Source organism: Manis javanica, chromosome 4 (genome assembly GCF_040802235.1).
Source record: "Manis javanica isolate MJ-LG chromosome 4, MJ_LKY, whole genome shotgun sequence".
In the NCBI taxonomy this organism is placed as follows: Eukaryota; Metazoa; Chordata; class Mammalia; order Pholidota; family Manidae; genus Manis; species Manis javanica.
Genome location: NC_133159.1, coordinates 78,434,203 through 78,455,371, shown reverse-complemented (window position 1 = coordinate 78,455,371; position 21,169 = coordinate 78,434,203). Strand labels below are relative to the sequence as shown.

Here is a 21,169-nt window from a genome sequence, read left to right as displayed (position 1 = left end):
ATCTTGTAAGGATTTTGGCTTTTAGTGAAGATATGGGAAGCCAGTAGAATGTTTTGTGGAGTGAAATGATCTCATACATGCTTTGAGAGGATCACTGGCAGCTCCATGCTGTACAGCGAATAGACTGTTGGGAAGGAGGTACAAAGAAAGCAGCTAATGACCAGTGAGGAGGCTCTTGCAGTTGTCCAGACAATGGATTACTCTCCTGATGGTGGTTTGGACTAGGTGTCTATGGTCAGAAGTGATTGATTCTCTAAATAATTTGAATGTAGAGCTGACAAGAGTTACTGATAAATTAGATGTGGAATAAAAGAGAGTGGAGTCAGTGATGACTCATATTTTTTGAGCAGAAGTTTGAGACAAGGAGTGATAGGGTAGGAAATCAGTAGTGTGGTTTGAGAAGTCTATTAGATACCCAAGTGGAGATGTTAAATGGGCAGTTGGAAATAGGAGACAGGAATTGGGAGAATGGTCCAGGCTGATAAAAGAAAGAGAATAGAGGCTATGTAATGGGTTGATGCAGGTAGGATGTGGTGAGAGACAATTCTGTTCTAATTGCTTCTATTTTTTTTTTAATTTAAATGCCAAACAAAGTTATTAGCTTAGAATTGAGTGGGGAGGTGTTGGAAGCTTGAGGACAGAGAAGAAAGTTTAAAAAGAAGAAAGGTCTGGGAGAATGAAAGTGATTGAATTAGGAAAGTAAAGTATACCAGACAGCATTAAAGATCCACTGAATTAGTAGTTCTGAATTCAGAGTGAGACAAGCCAGCATGGGTAAGTGTTTTTTATTTTACCCAGTGACTTTCTGCTCCTGAGTGTAGTTGTAGAGTTAGATTTATCAAAGGGTGTAGTTTTGCATTTAGACTTATAACAGAGAGAGAAAGACAAAATAATTATGGATTTAAGTGAGTGAATAAATACACCAGGGTAAGCAGTAAAGTGAGCACAGGAGACAGTTGGGAATAGAAAAAAGGTAGTGTGATATAAATGCACAAAAGGCCTGTAAGATTAAATAATTGTACTATTTTATGTGTATTAGTCTTCATCGTAACCCTGTGAAATAAGTACTGTTACCAGTTTTATAGGTGATGAAACTTAGCAACAGAGAGGTTAAATAATTTGCTGAAGGTAACATAGCTATTAAGTGGAATTTGACCCTTAGGTGGTATGGTTCTAGAGCTTGAGCTAGTAACTGCCTGCCAGGATTGTTGGAGGAAAGGAAGTCAACAATTTGGTGGGGCAGGGAATAAAGCCTCACATAAAAATGAGTAGGGCTTGGTGGGGAGTGGGAGTGGGAGGTGGTGACCAGGAGGTTTGCAGATGCTGCAGAGAAGAGGAGTAATTGGTAGTATCTGCATACATGTGTTTGAGAGAAGGGGAGTCAATGTGATGGCAGTGAGGCCCATGGAGGGCACATACTTCTCTACCTCCTGACCTCTTAACAGTGCTATGGGAGAGAAAACAGCCACCTAAGCAGTGAGCCAATTTCATTAGAGGAAGAGGTAAAGAGATTGAAGGTACAGGTAGTGTTTTGTTGATGGCAGATTATGAGTTCCAGAAAGTGCTGTGGAAAAGGTTTATGGAAGGTTGGAAATGGGGTTAGATTAGGGCAGGGCAGCAGTAGAACCACATGGGATGAGAGTTCTGGGATATTGGGCTTCTTGTAGTGACTGACATAAATTAATGGGGCTGTAGGGCTTTGTAGGATTAATAAGGATCATCTCCAAAGCAGAACTGTGGCTCTGTGTGTTGGGAGGAAGGAAGGAAGTACAGGTTTTGCCAGGTGTAACTCTTGGCTCCTGTCCATGTTGTGTCAAAACCAGAAAAAATATATTGTTATTAGAAGCAGTCTTTGGCAAGGAGAATGCCTAGAGATCCTTTGAGGTTTCCTCCTTTGAAACACACTAGTATGATATAAGTGAATGAGCCTTAGAAAATTTTGAGAAAGATGACTTAATAATTTCGATGAATATTATTTGCCTAAATACTCTGAATATCTATCTGTGCAGCTCTTTACAAAACATTTACATTCATTGTCTTATTTGATAAAATTTTTTGGTGAGTTACACATAAAATGTGAAATTGGTACCTTTAAACCCCAATTACTCATTCTTTGAATACTTATTTTGTAAGTTCTTTTAACATTAACACCATATCATATCATATCATATCATATCATATCATATCATATCATATCATATCATATCATATCATATCATGTCATATATCATATCTATATCTTTTCTGCTCAGAACCTTCAAAAAGCTTCCCTCACATAAGGTAAAAGTCCAAATCCTTACAGTAGCCTCTGAAACCCTGTGTAATTTGGTTCCCAGTATTGTTCTTCCATAACTTAACATCCCCTTGTAACATTGCTTCTAACTTAGTAGTCCCCTATTTGCTATTCCTTAAGAATGCCAGTCATGATTCCATTTCCAGGCATTTGTATTCTTCTACCAGGACTGTGCTTTCCTGAGTTGGTCTGTTGCTTTTTTTAGCATTCTGCTCAAATATTACCTCATCAAGTGGCTTTCCCTGATTTACCTACATAAATAGCAGTGTATCTCCCCAGCATTTTGTTACCCTACTTTATTTCCACAGCATTCATCACCAGCCTATATGTTAATTAATTAATTATCCCATGTATTATTTATCTCCCACAGTTAGAAGCTTCAAGTTCTTTGAGGGTAGAGATTGTGTTTATTTTTTTCCTGGTATATACCCAGAGAGAACTATTAGCGCTAAATATTGGTTGAATTCATGAATTAGACAAGTGAGGCAGTTAGTCTCAGAGGTTGTAAGATTTGTCTAACTTCTTGTTCTCAGTGACAGAAGGGGAGAGTAGAACCTTCTGACACCTAGTCCATTGCTCTTAACATTGTATCACATGGCTACTGAAACGGCGATTATAGTTAGATGGGAACTTAGTTTAAATATAATTTAGCTTATTTGTGTGTCACAGACATTAACCTGTGTTGCTTTTTTTTCCTTCCTAATGTAGATGCCAGAAGAAGAAGCTTTCTGTGTGTTTGTTAAATTAATGCAAGATTACAGACTTCGTGAACTTTTTAAACCAAGTATGGCAGAATTGGGGCTTTGTATGTACCAGTTTGAATGCATGATACAGGTAAAAGTATAGTGTTAGCAAAAAGGCAGATTGCCTTTATATTTTTGATAACTTGGTTTGAGTGACAGCTAAGCAAATTCCATGTTGAAACCATTAAAGCAACTGAAAACTATTAGTTTTCATCACATCATTTGTTCATTAACACACAATTTAGACTTCTCAGGTGCTCTCTGCAGGTAGATCACACTCTGGAAGTTGACTGCAGTTTTTGTATTAAAACCTTAAGCATTTGTGCCAAAGTGTCATAACCCCACTGCCTAAATGCATGAGCTTCCTGACTATGCCTTATTATGTCCTGTTGTTCCGTAGACTGTTGGCTTACAGAGGCCCATGACATGACACTAATGTCAGTCCATTTTCTTTGAGACTTGTTTGTTCTCTTTCAGTTCTCTTCTCTGCCTTTCCCTTTTTAATCTCACTTTTTTGCTAGCCTGTAATCTTTTTTTAAAATAAAATGTTTCTATCCTTCATGTAGTTTAAGACTGAGAGTGCAGTGTGAAGGTGAAGAGGAAGAGGGGAATCAAAATCAAATATTTGAAATATTTTACCTTAATTTATATATTTATATACATAAATAATTTGACTATACTGTCCTGTAATATGATGTAACACTGTCATTTACTTAAATTTCAATTAGATAAGCAGAATTTAAGAATATTGGTTAATGATTCAACTGGCATAAGAGCCATTTTTACAAGTTTCCTTTTCTCTGGCAGCCTTACCCACAGGAATTTTAAAATCCTCTGTGTGGTGGGAAGAAATGGATATGCAAATTTTTTTACATTTTAAAGAAAAAGACAAAGTAGGTCTTGAGATGATTCTTAATTAATTTTTTTCTGAAATAGCTTGTTTTTATTAACCTTAACTCTCTTGGTTTATTTTCAGTTAATGTGTCATTTATGTTTTGAATTGCTAGAGTTGCTGAAGCATCTGTATTTTGGTTGAGACAGTAGGAAGGTAAGGATAGGTGGTAAATGTAGATAGCACTTGAAAGAATTTCAATATGACATTTTCCTTTTTAACATTTTTTTGAAATATTAGAGTTTATAGAAAATATCTGACACCTATGTTCCCGCCAAGATTAAACATGAAATTTTATTTATTTGTTTTTATTTTCCTTTTTATTAATAAATCAAATGTTATGAATACTGCCAGTGTTCCAACTCCACATCCTTTATCCCTTCTTTCCTTCCCAGAAATATATCAATTACCTTTTCCCATGTGATACCTGATCTGATCTCTGTGTTTGGTATAAGCTAATTTAGTACATTGATCTGGTTTAAAATACTCAATTTCACTGTGTTTTAATTAATTCTTTTCTTCTCTTTAGGAGCACCTTCCAGAGCTCTTTGTACATTTTCAGTCTCAGAGTTTTCATACCTCAATGTATGCATCATCCTGGTTTCTGACTATCTTTCTTACAACTTTTCCATTACCAATTGCAACAAGGATATTTGATATCTTTATGTCTGAGGTAAGCTAATGGGCAGACTGAGCAAAAAAGTCATTGGGTTAATTAGAACAGGGCAGTGAGAAGAACAATGAAAGGAATCCCATGTTTTCCATGCTATATATGGATGTTTGTATGGATAATCTCATTTAAACCTATAACAACCCTGTCAAGTACTGTTAGTTTCCCCATTTGATAGATGAGGAATCTGAGACTTAGAGAAAAGTTAAGTAGCTTGTTTATAGAGACATAGCACATAGATGGTATAGTAACCAGCATTTAAATGTAGGCAGTTAAAATATGGAACCCACACTCTAATCATACCCCTGCATAACTTCCTGATTGATTTAGCGAGAATTAGTGAGAGGTAAAATTTGCTTTACAGTTAAGGTTGCAATGTATCTGTTACCCAAAGAACAAGAAGTAATGGGCATAATTAAGTTTCTTCTATTGCATAAACACATTGAAGGTAGTCCTTTTAATTGTCATTATCATGTAGTAGTGATCCTTTGTCTTCTATTTTGTATTTTGGGTAAAGAGGTAAAGATACATGATCAGTGGTAGAGATAGCAACTGGAAGTATTATAAATTATTATTTAGTTCATCTTAAATCCTATGTTAATTGTTATTAATTACATCTTGAGATCAATTTGTATTATCTAGTTAAATTAGTTTAGTTTGGAGCCAGAAAAAATTTGTGGACTGATCCATCCTAGTTCGCATTGCCAGATCTGTCCTTTCACTTACTTTTTTAAATAAAGTCTTGGAACAGAGCCATGCCATTTGTTGTGGTGGCATCTGTGTCTGTTTTTGAGCTACAGTGACAGCTGAATATTTGTGACAATGACCATATGGCTCACAGAGCCTTAAATATTTGCTATTGACTCTATACAGAAAATGCTTGCCACCCTCTAGTTTAGATCTCTAAATCTTTACCTTAGCATTCTTTTGAATGATTAGTTGTTGCTGATAGAAGAGTAAGACAAATTTGGCTTTGTATATTTGTTTCCTCAGGGTTTAGAAATAGTGTTTCGAGTAGGGTTAGCACTGCTTCAGATGAATCAGGCAGAACTGATGCAACTGGACATGGAAGGGATGTTACAGGTAAGTCATTCATGATTCCTTGAGTGTCTTTAGATTTTACTGTTGATTAGTTGTTAATAAACTCAATAGTTCTTGTTTTTCTTTTATTGTATTTTAGCACTTTCAGAAGGTCATTCCACATCAGTTTGATGGGGGTCCAGACAAATTAGTCCAGGCAGCTTACCAAGTCAAATATAACTCAAAAAAAATGAAAAAGTAAGTATTGTGTATTTTGGTTTTTAGTTACGGTGGTTTGTTGAAGCATGTAAGACATTATAAAGCAGTGTTAAGACATTCTAGTGATAGGCACAGTTTTCCCCCTTAGTTTATAGAACTATAATATTCTATTTGGTGGTATCAGTTTCAATATAACATAAATTTAATGTTGGAATTTCATACTGCTCTTAATAGCTGTGCATGGGACCATTGCATATTACCTTTAAGTCTCCCCTTCCGCATTCCATACTAACTAGAATTAGTAACCTGGTAAGTATATATATGTGAGTATGCTGTTATTTTAAAAACCACTTTTATGGTGTGGTGCCATTCACTGATACTCTTTTCCTCAGTGGACCCCAGAATATCACTTAAGTTCTAGATTAGCATAACCAACAATATTGGCTTGAGGTACAGATTGAGAGCTTAAGTTTTTGGGTTTTTTTTATTGTGTATTACTTTCTAATGAAATTTTTCTTTGCATGTATTTCATAAAAGCTCAAAATAAGCAATCTTGACTCATAAAGATTAATTTTTGAAATATAATAAAGGTATTAAGAAAGACAGCTCTTACTCTTCTAGCTTCCAATACTTAAGTACATCTTAGTCTGAGGTCATAGTTAGCATTCCTGACACTCGTTTCTGTGGTACAAGATGCTTTAAAATGATAGTACTGCTACATACTAGCAATTCTCAGTATCTTTGCTACTGCAACATGAAAATATATTGACATATATGACATAATCCGATGGATGTTCTAGAGAGTATACTAGAATATGAGCGAGAATTGTTACTAAAATTAGCTCTAATTTACAAAAAGCCAATTTATCAGCTTCAACAATTACTGTTTAATAAATTGTGAAATCTCTTAATAACCAGTCATATAACACCATAATGTTGAGACATTATCAACCAGAAAGCTGTACTATTCTGTAATAGACAAGACCTGAAGGGGCCATGTCAATTCCCACTTGCCGGTAAAGCCACATTTAAATCATATAGCCAAAAAGAGAATTTATTTTACTTTAAAATACTTATGGAGAACAAGATAACTGATTCTCCTTTTAAATCTTATTTATCACAACATAATCCCATTTCTGAAATTTTAGTTATCCTATTTACTTACTATACTTCTGACCCTCTAGTTCTTCTACTTCCTTACTCATATCCCTATTCTGATGTCTAATAGCCTTCCTCTGATCTGAGTAAGTATACCTCCTCTGACATTTTGTACCTTATATATAGCCACATGTTCGAGAAAGTTGCATAGTTAGATTGCTGGCACTAAGTTGTGTTTATTTTGCCACTCCATGTATATATATATATATTTTTTGAAAGGGCATCTCTCATATTTATTGATCAAATGGTTGTTAACAACAATAAAATTCACTATAGGGGGGTCAATGCTCAATGTACAATCATTAATCCATCTCAAGTCTAATTCTCATCAGTCTTCAATCTTCTGAAGCATAACGAACAAGTTCTTACATGGTGAACGAATTCTTACATAGTGAATAAATTCTTACATGGTGAACAGTACAAGGGCATTCATCACAGAAACTTTCGGTTTTGATTACGCATTATAACCTATAAACAATCAGGTCAAATATGAATATTCGTTTGATTTTTGTACTTGATTTATATGTTGATCCCACATTTCTCCCTTTATTATTATTATTTTTATTTTTAATAAAATGCTGAAGTGGTAGGTAGATACAAGATAAAGGTAGAAAACATAGTTTAGTGTTGTAAGAGGGCAAATGTAGATGATCAGATGATCAACTGTGTGCCTATGGACTAAGTATTAATCCAGGCTAGACAAGGGCAGCAAAACATCCACGGATGCAGAAGATTTCTCTCAAAGCAGGGGGGGTGAGGTTCTGAGCCTCACCTCTGTTGATCCCCAAATTCTCACCTGATGGCCCCCCTGCGACTCTGCCTGTCTTAGGTTGTTCCTCCCTTGAGGAATCTTACCCGTCTCTAGCTAACCAGTCATCTTCCGGGGCCATACAGGGAAATGTAAAGTTGGTAAGTGAGAGAGAAGCCATATTGTTTGAAAAGGTTAGCTTTTTACTTCTTTGCAGATTTATGCCCTGTGGCTTCTATGCCCAGCACTTGTGTCGAGGTATCTTTAACACCTGGAGGAATTATGATACTCGGTAAATTTGATATGAGGCACGAATTCTATTTAAGGGTTGTAATTAGGAAGAAAGAAGAAAAGCTACAGATGTAGCATATGGAAGGAAACATGGGAGGATTGATTATTTCTTTGACATATCTTCTTGTAGAGTACCTTAAGCATGTATAGGTTTTAAACTACTAATTTGCACACACATATTAACATAATAGGAATACGGTGACATAAACAAAGCAAATCTATAATTACCATCCATCTCCAGTGAAGCCAAGAAAACCATTTAGGCACCCTAGGCATTTGTGAAAATTTGTCTATGATATGATGGATATTGTTCAACTGTACTTGAACAGTCTGAGAGAAATTAGACAAATTAAAGCAGCCCATTTCTGGGATCTGTTCACATCCCATATGTTCTTTTAACCGTAGATAGTCTATAGTCATAAGATTTTGGAGTGCTACACCTTGCACCCCTCCCAACTCCTGGCTGAGTTCCAACAGTACAGATCCGGTCAAATTCGTTGTCTCACTTTATGTACATGCCAGCCTAGACATCTCCCTCCTCATTCCTATGGCAAGTCCAGGAGACGGTGGGCTGGATGCAGCCACAACCGCAGCATCGTCCAGATCCCTCTGGAGGCTTTTTGATGATCATCCCCCGGCACAAGTCCTCCAGAGAGTGCTGATGCTGGAAGCTCCTCCTCATATCGTATCTTAGTTCATTTTCTGGGTATCCAAGCTAGGCCTTGATCTTCTGCATAGAAACAAACAGACCCTTTGCCCACACTTTGACATGCCCTCTATACCATTGTGCAGAACTCATTGGAGGTCAGCACACAGTAACTGCTTTTTTTTTTTTTTTTTTTATTAAGAGAAAGAAATATTATCAGAAAAGAGTACCTCCATAGCTGATCATCTGACACCCTTTAAGTGATCAACATTAAGGATATTTAAAGCATGTGTTGATCTTTGATTTACCAATAGTTTTATCCTATCAAGGAGTAATCCCCCTTTTCTTTCTTTCTTTCTTTCTTTCTTTCTATCTTTCTTTCTTTCTTTCTTTCTTTCTTTCTTTCTTTCTTTCTTTCTTTCTTTCTTTCTTTCTTTCTTTCTTTCTTTCTTTCTTTTTTTTTTTTTTTAATTTTTAATCTATACTTACATGAAGAATACTATGTTTACTATGCTCTCCCCTATATCAGGTCCCCCCTAACAACCACATTACGGTTACTGTCCATCAGCTTAGCAAAGTGTTGTAGAGTCACTACTTGTCCTCTCTGTGTTGTGCAGCCCACCCTCCCCCTTCTCCCTCCCCCCCATGCATGCTAATCTTAATACCCCCCTTCTTCTTCCCCCCCCATGTCCCTCCCTGCCCACCCATCCTCCCCAGTTCCTTTCCCTTTGGTACCTGTTAGTCCATTTTTGGGTTCTGTAATTCCGCTGCTGTTTTGTTCCTTCAGTTTTTCCTTTGTTCTTATACTCCTCAGATGAGTGAAATCATTTGGAATTTCTCTTTCTCTGCTTGGCTTATTTCACTGAGCATAATACTCTCCAGCTCCATCCATGTTGCTGCAAATGGTTGGATTTTTCTTATGGTTGAGTAGTATTCCATTGTGTATATGTACCACATTTTCTTTATCCATTCATCTACCGATGGACATTTAGGTTGCTTCCAATTCTTGGCTATTATAAATAGTGCTGCGATAAACATAGGAGTGCATCTGTCTTTCTCAAACTTGATTGCTGCGTTCTTAGGGTAAATTCCGAGGAGTGGAATTCCTGGGTCAAATGGTAGGTCTGTTTTGAGCATTTTTATGAACCGCCATACTGCTTTCCACAATGGTTGAACTAATTTACATTCCCACCAGCAGTGTAGGAGGGTTCCCCTTTCTCCACAGCCTCGCCAACATTTGTTGTTGTTTGTCTTTTGGATGGCAGCTATCCTTACTGGTGTGAGGTGACACCTCATTGTAGTTTTAATTTGCATTTCTCTGATAATTAGCGATGTGGAGCATCTTTTCATGTGTCTGTTGGCCATCTGTATTTCTTTTTTAGAGAACTGTCTGTTCAGTTCCTCTGCCCATTTTTTAATTGGGTTATTTGTTTTTTGTTTGTTGAGGCGTGTGAGCTCTTTATATATTCTGGACGTCAAGCCTTTATCGGATGTGTCATTTTCAAATATATTCTCCCATACTGGAGGGTTCCTTTTTGTTCTATTGATGGTGTCTTTCGCTGTACAGAAGCTTTTCAGCTTAATGTAGTCCCACTTGCTCATTTTTGCTGTTGTTTTCCTTGCCTGGGGAGATATGTTCAAGAAGAGGTCACTCATGTTTATGTCTAAGAGGTTTTTGCCTATGTTTTTTTCCAAGAGTTTAATGGTTTCATGACTTACATTCAGGTCTTTGATCCATTTTGAGTTTATCTTTGTATATGGGGTTAGACAATGGTCCAGTTTCATTCTCCTACATGTAGCTGTCCAGTTTTGCCAACACCAGCTGTTGAAGAGGGTGTCATTTCCCCATTGTATGTCCATAGCTCCTTTATCAAATATTAATTGACCATATTTGTTTGGGTTAATTTCTGGAGTTTCTAATCTGTTCCACTGGTCTGTGGCTCTGTTCTTGTGCCAGTACCAAATTTTCTTGATTACTATGGCTTTGTAGTAGAGCTTGAAGTTGGGGAGTGAGATCCCCCCTACTTTATTCTTCTTTTTCAGGATTGCTTTGGCTATTCGGGGTCTTTGGTGTTTCCATATGAATTTTTGAATTATTTGTTCCAATTCATTGAAGAATGTTGCTGGTAATTTGATAGGGATTGCATCAAATCTGTATATTGCTTTGGGCAGGATGGCCATTTTGACGATATTAATTCTTCCTAGCCATGAGCATGGGATGAGTTTCCATTTATTAGTGTCCCCTTTACTTTCTCTTAAGAGTGACTTGTAGTTTTCAGATTATAAGTCTTTCACTTCTTTGGTTAGGTTTATTCTTAGGTATTTTATTCTTTTTGATGCAATGGTGAATGGAATTGTTTTCCTGATTTCTCTTTCTATTGATTCATTGTTAGTGTATAGGAAAGCTACAGATTTCTGTGTGTTAATTTTGTATCCTGCAACTTTGCTGTATTCCGATATCAGTTCTAGTAGTTTTGGAGTGGAGTCTTTAGGGTTTTTTATGTACAGTATCATATCATCTGCAAGTAGTGACAGTTTAACTTCTTTACCAATCTGGATTCCTTGTATTTCTTTGTTTTGTCTGATTGCCGTGGCTAGGACCTCCAGTACTATGTTAAATAACAGTGGGGAGAGTGGGCATCCCTGTCTGGTTCCCGATCTCAGAGGAAATGCTTTCAGCTTCTCGCTGTTCAGTATAATGCTGGCTGTGGGTTTATCATATATGGCCTTTATTATGTTGAGGTACGTGCCCTCTATCCCCATTTTGATGAGAGTTTTTATCATGAATGGATGTTGAATTTTGTCAAATGCTTTTTCAGCATCTATGGAGATGATCATGTGGTTTTTGTCTTTCTTTTTGTTGATGTGGTGGATGATGTTGATGGATTTTCGAATGTTGTACCATCCTTGCATCCCTGGGATGAACCCCACTTGGTCATGGTGTATGATCCTTTTGATATACTTTTGAATTCTGTTTGCTAATATTTTATTGAGTATTTTTGCATCTACATTCATCAGGGATATTGGTCTGTAATTTTCTTTTTTGGTGGGGTCTTGGCCTGGTTTTGGTATTAGGGTGATGTTTGCTTCATAGAATGAGTTTGGGAGTATTCCCTCTTCTTCTATTTTTTGGAACACTTTAAGGAGAATGGGTATTATGTCTTCTCTGTGTGTCTGATTAAATTCCGAGGTATATCCGTCCGGCCCCTGGGTTTTATTCTTGGGTAGTTTTTTGATTACCGTTTCAATTTCTTTGCTCGTAATTGGTTTGTTTAACTTTTGTGTTTCTTCCTTGGTCTGTCTTGGGAGGTTGTATTTTTCTAGGAAGTTGTCCATTTCTTCTAGATTTTACAGCTTGTTGGCATATATGTTTTCATAGTAGTCTTTAATAATTCTTTGTATTTCTGTGGAGTCTGTCGTGATTTTTCCATTCTCATTTCTGATTCTGTTGATTTGTGTTGATTCTCTTTTTCTCTTAATAAGTTCGGCTAGAGGCTTATCTATTTTGTTTATTTTCCCAAAGAACCAGCTCTTGGTTTCGTTGATTTTTGCTATTGTTTTATTCTTCTCAATTTTGTTTATTTCTTCTCTGATCTTTATTATGTCCCTCCTTCTGCTGACTTTAGGCCTCATTTGTTCTTCTTTTTCCAGTTTTGATAATTGTGATGTTAGACTATTCACTTGGGATTGTTCTTCCTTCTTCAAGTGTGCCTGTATTGCTATATACTTTCCTCTTAAGACTGCTTTCGCTGCGTCCCACAGAACTCGGGGCTTAGTGTTGTTGTTGTCATTTGTTTCTATATATTCCTTGATCTCTATTTTGATTTGTTCATTGATCCATTGATTATTTAGTAGCATGTTGTTAAGCCTCCATGTGTTTGTGAGCCTTTTTGTTTTCTTTGTAAAATTTATTTCTACTTTTATACCTTTGTGGTCTGAAAAATTGGTTGGTAGAATTTCAATATTTTGGAGTTTACTGAGGCTCTTTTTGTGAGCTAGTATGTGGTCTATTCTGGAGAATGTTCCATGTGCTCTTGGGAAGAAAGTAAATCCTGTTGCTTTTGGATGTAGAGTTCTATAGATGTCTATTAGGTCCATCTGTTCTAGGGTGTTGTTCAGTACCTCTGTGTCCTTACTTATTTTCTGCCCGGTGGATCTATCCTTTGATGTGTGTGGTGTGTTGAAGTCTCCTAAAATGAATGCATTGCAGTCGATTTCCCTCTTTAGTTCTGTTAGTATTTGCTTCACATATGCTGGTGCTCCTGTATTGGGTGCATATATATTTAGAATGGTTATATCCTCTTGTTGGACTGAGCCCTTTATCATTATGTAGTGGCCTTCTTTATCTCTTGTTACTTTCTTTGTTTTGAAGTCTATTTTTTCTGATATTAGTACTGCAACCACTGCTTTCTTCTCACTGTTGTTTGCCTGAAATATGTTTTTCCATCCCTTGACTTTTAGTCTATGCTTATCTTTGGGTTTAAGGTGAGTTTATTGTAAGGAGCATATAGATGGGTCTTGCTTTTTTATCCATTCTATTACTCTGTGTCTTTTGATTGGTGCATTAAGTCCATTTACATTTAGGGTGACTATTGAGAGAAATGTACTTATTCCCATTGCAGGCTTTAGATTCGTGGTTACCAAAGGTTCAAGGTTAGCTTCTTTAGTATCTTACTGCCTAACTTAGCTCGCTTATTGAGCTGTTATATACACTGTCTGGAGATTCTTTTGTTCTCCCCCTTCTTATTCCTCCTCCTCCATTCTTCATATGTTGTGTGTTTTGTTCTGTGCTCTTTTTAGGAGTGCTCCCATCTAGAGCAGTCCCTGTAGGATGCCCTGTAGAGGTGGTTTGTGGGAAGCAAATTCCCTCAGCTTTTGCTTGTCTGGGAATTGTTTAATCCCGCCATCATATTTAAATGATAGTCGTGCTGGATACAGTATCCTTGGTTCAAGGCCCTTCTGTTTCATTGTATTAAATATATCATGCCATTCTCTTCTGGCCTGTAGGGTTTCTGTCAAGAAGTCTGATGTTAGCCTGATGGGTTTTCCTTTAAAGGTGACCTTTTTCTCTCTAGCTGCCTTTAAAACTCTTTCCTTGTCCTTGATCCTTGCCATTTTAATTATTATGTGTCTTGGTGTTGTCCTCCTTGGGTCCTTTCTGTTTGGGGTTCTGTGTATTTCTGTGGTCTGTTTGATTATTTCCTCCCCCAATTTGGGGAAGTTTTCAGCAATTATTTCTTCAAAGACACTTTCTATCCCTTTTCCTGTCTCTTCTTCTTCTGGTCCCCCTATAATACGCATATTGTTCCTTTTGGTTTGGTCACATAGTTCTCTTAGTGTTGTTTCATTCTGGAGATCCTTTTATCTCTCTCTATGTCAGCTTCTATACGTTCCTGTTCTCTGGCTTCTATCCTTCAATGGCCTCTTGCATCTTATCCATTCTGCTTATAAATCCTTCCAGGGATTGTTTCACTTCTGTGATTTCCTTCCTGACATCTGTGATCTCCCTCCGGACTTCATCCCACTGCTCTTGCATTTTCCTCTGCATCTCATCCCCTTGCTCTTGCATTTTTCTCTGCATCTCTGTCAGCATGTTCATGATTTTTATTTTGAATTCTTTTTCAGGAGGACTGGTTAGGTCTGTCTCCTTCTCAGGTGTTGTCTCTGTGATCTTTGTCTGCCTGTAGTTTTGTCTTTTCATGGTGATAGAGATAGTGTGCAGAGCTGGTACAAGTGACCGCTGGAAGAGCTTCCCTTCTTGTTGGTTTATGGCCTTCTTCACCTGGGAGAATAGCGACCTCTAGTGGTTTGTGCTGGGCAGCTGTGTGCAGACAGGGCTTCTGCTTCGTGCCCGGTTGCTATGGGGTTTAAGTCTGCTCTTGCTGTGGGCGTGGCCTGGCTGGGGCTGCTCCTCCAAAATGGTGGAGCCCCGTTGGAGGGGGAGCGGCTGGAGGCTATTTATCTCCGTAAGGGGCCTCTGTGCTCCCTGCTGCCCAGGGGGTTAGAGTGCCCAGAGATCCCTAGATTCCCTGCCTCTGGTCTACGTGACCTGTCCTGCCCCTTTAAGACTTCCAAGAAGCACTCTCCAAACCAAAACAACAAGAGCAACAATGAGAGAGGGAACAGAAAAAAAAAAAAAAAAAAAAAGGAAAAAACACGTGATTTTCTTTTTTGTCCTCAGGCGCCGGTCCCAGGCACCCGCTCACTGGTCCTGCTGCCCTGCCTCCTTAGCACCAGGGTCCCTGTCCCTTCAAGGCTTCCAAAAAGCACCCGCCCACTGGTCCCACAGGAAAAACGTGCGATATTGTTTGTCCTCAGGCGCCGGTTCCAGGCACCCGCTCACCAGTCCCGCCGCCCTGCCTCCCTAGCACTGGGGTCCCTGTCCCTTTAAGGCTTCCAAAAAGCACTCGCCAAAAAGAGAAAAAAAAAGGGGAAAAACACGCGATTTCCTCCATCCTCAAGTGCCGGTCGCAGGCACCCACTCACCTGTCCCGCCACCCTGCCTGCCTTGCAACGGGGTCCCTGTCCCTTTAAGGCTTCCAAAAAGCACTCGCCAAAAAAAAAAACAAAAAAACGCTCCGGTTTCTTTCCACCCGCCGGGAGCCGGGGGAATGGGCGCTTGGGTCCCGCCGGTCCGGGGCTTGTATCTTACCCCCTTCGCAAGGCGCTGGGTTCTTGCAGGTGTGGATGTGGTCTGGATGTTGTCCTGTGTCCTGTGGTGTCTATTTTAGGAAGATTTTTCTTTGTTATATTTTCATAGCTCTATGTGTTTTTGGGAGGAGATTTCTACTGCTCTACTCATGCCGCCATCTTGGCTCCGCCCCCCTCCATGTATATTTTTATTGGCCTTCATTAATTCTCCCAATCCCCCCAGTGGTTATTTCAAAATGTACCATTTTTCCCAAGATCCCATCCCCGTTTCACTGTATCCAACTCTTTAGTCAATTACTTCTTAATTTGTCAGCCATTATTCTCAAACTTTCTGAACTTTTTTTTCTGTAACTTCAGCTTATAGACTTAGTCATATTTCTTTTCTTCTCTTTTCTGAATACAGTATTTCTATTTCTTTACAATGCCAATTCACAATATAGGATGTTATTCATTCCCATCTCTCCCAGGTCCTTGCTCCATTAATTGTTCCTTCTGTCTTTGATCTGTAGCCCCTCTTTCTTTTGCATCAGTTTCTTCAGTGTGCAAAGGTATTTTTGAGTTCTGACTTCCAAGGAACAAAACAATACCTTCTTAAACAAAGAAGTCCATTCCCCTTTTATGAAGTTTAACCGTGAAGGAAATTTATACCCATTAGCTCTAGTTCGTATCTGTATGCTTATCATCCAGATTTAACAGTTCACATTATATCTATTTCATTTATTTTCTTTCTCAGATATTTCAAAGTCAGTTATAGAAATCGTATTTCACTCTTTAATACTTCAGTATCCATCTCTGTAATATAAAGGCATTTGCCTTCCATACTGTATTACACACATACCACTCAACAGTAATCCCATGATATTGCCTGATACCCTGTCTGTATTCATATTTCCCCACTTGTACCAAAAATGTCTTTTATCATTGATTGCATTTTATTCAGTTTTGCCTCTTATGTTTCTTTTATATTAGATCAGGACTGCCCATTACAGACTCTCTTTACAATACACTGACTTGTAGAGAGCAAGTCAGTTGCACAGAAAATATATTTTTAGGATTTGCATGATTATGTCCTCATGATCTCATTTAATTTCTGTCCTTTGTGGTGTTTTTTTTTGTAAGCTGGGAGCTAAACTTAAAGGTTTACTTAGATTAAGGGAAACATTTTTGGCAGGAGTACTTAACAGTTGATCATTGTGTACTAATTCACCCAAAGAAATACATATTTATCTGTTCCATTGTTATTAGTGATGCCATGATGGATGAATGGATTAAAGTAATGATAGTCAGATTTTTTTAATTTTGAAGTTTTATTTTTCTCCTTTAAACTAGTGAGTAGTCTATAAATTGATGCTTGGGCACCATGAGAATATCTAATTTATCAGGACCTTCCACCAAATAGCTTTATTATTGATTGGTCTCAATACTTTCATGTTTAAATTATTTGGGATAGCAAAATTGTGATTTTCTAATACATTTATTAGTTGGCTTTCTTCAATAACTAGAACTAACTTCACCTCACTAGAGGCAGAAATAAAAATTTCATTGTTTTCCTTTAATTACCAATTTCCAGAGAAAGGAGTTAGTGGAAATGATATTCTTCCAATTACTCTTTTTTTTAGCAGAAACATTATTTTATTTATTCATTTTGTAATGAGTAAATCCAAATTTACTTTAACATTTATGTCATTTTCAGTGTGTTTAAAAACCTCACAAGTTAGCAGGAGACCCTGGAACACCATATAGAGGTACTAAAATTCATCACCTTTCCCTCCAAACCCCTGGCAATTCATCCAATACAAGTCTACGACATTAAAAGTCAGGAGATGCCTCTTCAGTCAGTCTGCTCTTCTGGTTCATGGTCTTTCTTTCAAGGGAGGGAGATCAGAATATTTCAGGCAGGGAACAAAACCACAGTTGTATTTCCAGCTCAGCTTTTTAAGCTGGAGCAGAGGAACACCCCACTGACTCCAAAGAAATAGACATGTTGAGTTGAATTACTTCTTTAGAGTATTGTGGGGGCGAGAAAACTCTGCAGAACAGAAATGACTAGGATTTACAAATGAGGGTCCGTTTCATAGATGAAAATCCCTCAATAAATGCAGGTTCTAGCTCCTAAAAGGGGGAGGATCCTGACCAGATGGCTTGAGAAAAAGAATAGCAGAGGTATTTAAGGACTAATGGAGTTATATTCAGGGTGCTTTAATCTAATATAGCCATTATTTTGTTGTTCATATACTCTCAGTTTTGGCTGCAGGAGCCCTTTTAAAATGGCATTTATGTCTTTTTAACATGACCCTGTTAGTCATTAAACACTCTCTTCTTTTTTGGGACAAAAGATGTCCCAGACTCATTATGTCTATTTTCTGCCCCAGACTTGGTTCCTTATAATGAGGAGTAGCATTTAGAGACCAACATGTGGTGCAAAGGGTCCTTACTAGTATTGAGGGTGTTACAGCTTTTAGGATCTTCTCCAGTAGACAGAGGTAGAAAATAAGTAGTGGAGAATAAACAACTTCATAGCAGTGTTTCAACCATTTCTTACACCTTTATAATCTGGTGTCTGCCCTTACACTTCCACTAAAACCACTCCTTTTGAGATCTTTTCTTTTATTCATTTATTTAAGAAATATTTCTTGTGCATTCAGCACATGCTGACATTGTTCTAAGTGCTTGAAATAAAATACTGAACCAAATAAACAAAATCCCTGCTGTCACGAAGCTTATATTCTAGTGCATGTGTGGTGAATCAGAAAGCAATTGAGATGTTAAGAAATAATTATTTCCCATTTGCAAGTGCAGTAGATGGTTTTCATTCCTAATCCTATTTGATGTATTAACTTTGGGTATAGGTGATCACTCTATTTTTTTTAACTTTTATCATACACAAAATAATTATAACATGCTTGACAAACTCTCCCTACCCACCTTGACCCCTTCCCCATGGTAACCACCAGTCACTTCTCAATTTCTATGAGTCTAATGCTGTTTCGTTCATTCTGTTTTGTTTTTATATTCCAGAAATAAGTGAAATCACGTGGTATTTGTCTTCCTACACTTGCTTATTTCACTTAGCGTAATACCCTCTAGCTCCATCCATGTTGTTGCAAATGAAAAGAGTTTTCTTTTTTATGGCTGAATAGTAATCCATTGTGTACATGGACCACATCTCTTTATCCATTCATCTATTGATGGGCATGTTGGTTGCTTCCATATCTTGGCTATTGTAAATAACACAGCAATAAACAAGGGTGCATGTATCTTTTTGAATCAGGGGTTTTGATTTCTTCAGGTAAATTCCTAGAAGTGAAATTACTGGGTCAAATGGTATTTCTGTTTTTGGTTTTTGAGGAAACCATACTGCTTTCAAGAGTGGCAGTACCAATTTCCATTCCCACCAACAGTGTAGGAGGGTTCCCATTTCTCCACATCCTTGCCAACACCTATTACCTATTGTCTTTTGGATAGTGACCATTCTGAGTGGTGTGAGGTGATACATCACTGTGGTTTTGAATTGAATTTCCCTAATAATTAGTGATGTGGAGGTTCTTTTCATGTGCCTATTGGCCATCTGTATTTCTTCTTTGGAGAAATGTCTGCTCAGGTCCTCTGCCCATTTTTTAATTGGGTTTGGTTTTTTGGTGTTGAGTCATATTATTTCTTTCTATATTTTGGATGTTAACCCCTTATCAGATATGATTAATGAATATATTTTCCCATACTGTATGTTGCCTTTTTGTTTTGTTGATGGTGCCCTATGCTGTACAGAAGCTTTTTGGTTTAATGTAGTTCCACTTGTTCATTTTTTAATTTTGTTTCCTTTGCCTAAGGAAATGCAAAGGAATTCCTCATGCTTATGTTCAAGAGATTTGCCTGTTTTCTTCTAGAGTTATATGATTTCATGTCTTACACTTAGGTCTTCAATCCATTTTGTGTTTACTTTTATATATGGTGTTAGGCAATAATCCAGTTTCACTCTCTTGGATGCAGCTGTCCAGTTTTCCCAACACCATTTATTGAAGAGACTGTCTTTTCCCCATTGTATATTCTTGCCTCCTTTGTCATATATTAATTGACTGTATATGAATTGGTTTGTTTCTGGGCTCTCTATAGTCTGTTTCATCGATCGATGGGCCTGTTCTTGTGCCAGTACCCTACTGTTTTGATTACTGTATCTTTCTAATATAGCTTGAAGTCAGGGAGCATGATCCCCCCAGCTCTTTTATTCCTTTTTTTCTTTATTGAAGTATTGTTGATATACAATCTTATGTTGGTTTCAAAAGCACAACACAGTGGACACAGTGGTTCAACAGTTACCCACATTATCAAATCCTCACTGCCTTTAGTCAGCCAATCGATCAATGTAGAAAGATGTTGCAGAATTCATTGATTTTATTCTCCATGCTGTACTATCATCCCTGTGATCAACTTTCACTACAATTGCAAATTATTGTGCCCCTTAATTCCTCTTATCCCTCCCCTTTGGTAACCACTAGTCATTTCTCATTGTCTGTGAGTCTACTGCTGTTTGTTCCTTCTGTTTTGCTTTATTTTGTATTCCACAAATTAGTGAAATCATATGGTATTTGGTATTTGTCTTTTCTTCTGCCTGGCTTATTTCACTGAGCATAATATCCTCTAGATCCGTCCATGTTGTTGCAAATGACAGGATTTCTTTTCTTTTTATGGATGAATAATATTCCATTGTGTATTTGTATCACATCTTCTTTATCTGCTCATCTACTGATGGATACTTAGGTTGTTTCCATATCTTGGATATTGCAAATAGTGTGGTGATAAACATTGGGGTGCATGTATCTTTTTGAATCAGGGTTTTCATTTTCTTTGGGTAAATTCCTAGAAGTGGGATTACTGGGTTGTATGGTATTTTTAGTTTCAGTTTTTCGAGGAACCTCCATACTGCTTTCCACATGAGTTGCACCAATTTACATTCCTATCAGCCGTGTAGAAGGGTTCCCATTTTTCCTCATCCTCACCAACATTTGTTATTTCTTATCTTTTTTATAGTGGCCATTCTAACTGGTGTGAGGTGATATCTCATTGTGGTTTTGGTATACATTTCCCTGATGATGCACTGTGGAGCATCTTTTCATATGCCTGTTTGCCATTTGTATTTCTTTGGAGAAATGTCTGTTCAGGTCCTCTGCCTGATTTTTAATCAGGTTATTTGTTTTTTGAGTGTTGAAGTGTATGAGTTCTTTATATATTTTGGATGTTAAGCCCCTATCATATGAGTTGTTTACAAATATATTCTCCCATAGTATAGGGTGCAATTTTGTTCTGCTGGTGGTATCCTCTGCTGTAAAGAAAAGAAGCTTTTTAGCTTGATGTAGGCCCAGTTGTTCATTTTTTATTTTCTTTTCCTTTCTCAAGGAGTATGTCCAGGAAAAAATTTCTCATACTTACGTCTAAGAGATTTTTGCCTTGTTTTCTTCTAAGAGTTTTAGGCCTTCATGACTTACATTCAGGTCTTTGATCCATTTCGAGTTTTGTGAATGGAGTTAAAGAATTTTCCAGTTTCAGACTCTTACATGTAGTCATCCACTTTTCCCAACACCAGTTGTTCAAGAGGCTGTCTTTTCCCCATTGTAGATTCATGATTCGTGGGTTTATATCTGGGCTCTGTAATTCCCTCCTATTGATCTGTGGGTCTGTTCTTGTACAGATAACAAATTTTTTATTACTATAGCTTTGTAGTGTCTCATTCCTGATCTTAAAAACTTTCAGCTTTTCGCTATTAAGTATCATGTGAGCTGAGGGTTTGTTGTATATGGCCTTTATTATGTCAAGGTACATACCGTCTGTTCCAATTTTGTTGAG

The 21,169-nt window shown here is 37.5% G+C and overlaps 1 protein-coding gene across 7 annotated transcripts in view; it reads left to right on the top strand.

The window, feature by feature from the left end:
* EVI5 (ecotropic viral integration site 5) overlaps nucleotides 1-21,169 on the top strand; it is a 219,898-nt gene that overhangs the window by 50,628 nt on the left and 148,101 nt on the right. For all 7 annotated transcript variants that reach the window (XM_036998074.2, XM_036998073.2, XM_036998077.2 and 4 more), the window contains exons 6-9: nucleotides 3,002-3,127; nucleotides 4,458-4,601; nucleotides 5,592-5,681; nucleotides 5,779-5,876. In XM_036998074.2, coding sequence (XP_036853969.2) covers nucleotides 3,002-3,127; nucleotides 4,458-4,601; nucleotides 5,592-5,681; nucleotides 5,779-5,876 — 458 coding nt within the window. The remainder of the gene's footprint in view (nucleotides 1-3,001; nucleotides 3,128-4,457; nucleotides 4,602-5,591; nucleotides 5,682-5,778; nucleotides 5,877-21,169) is intronic.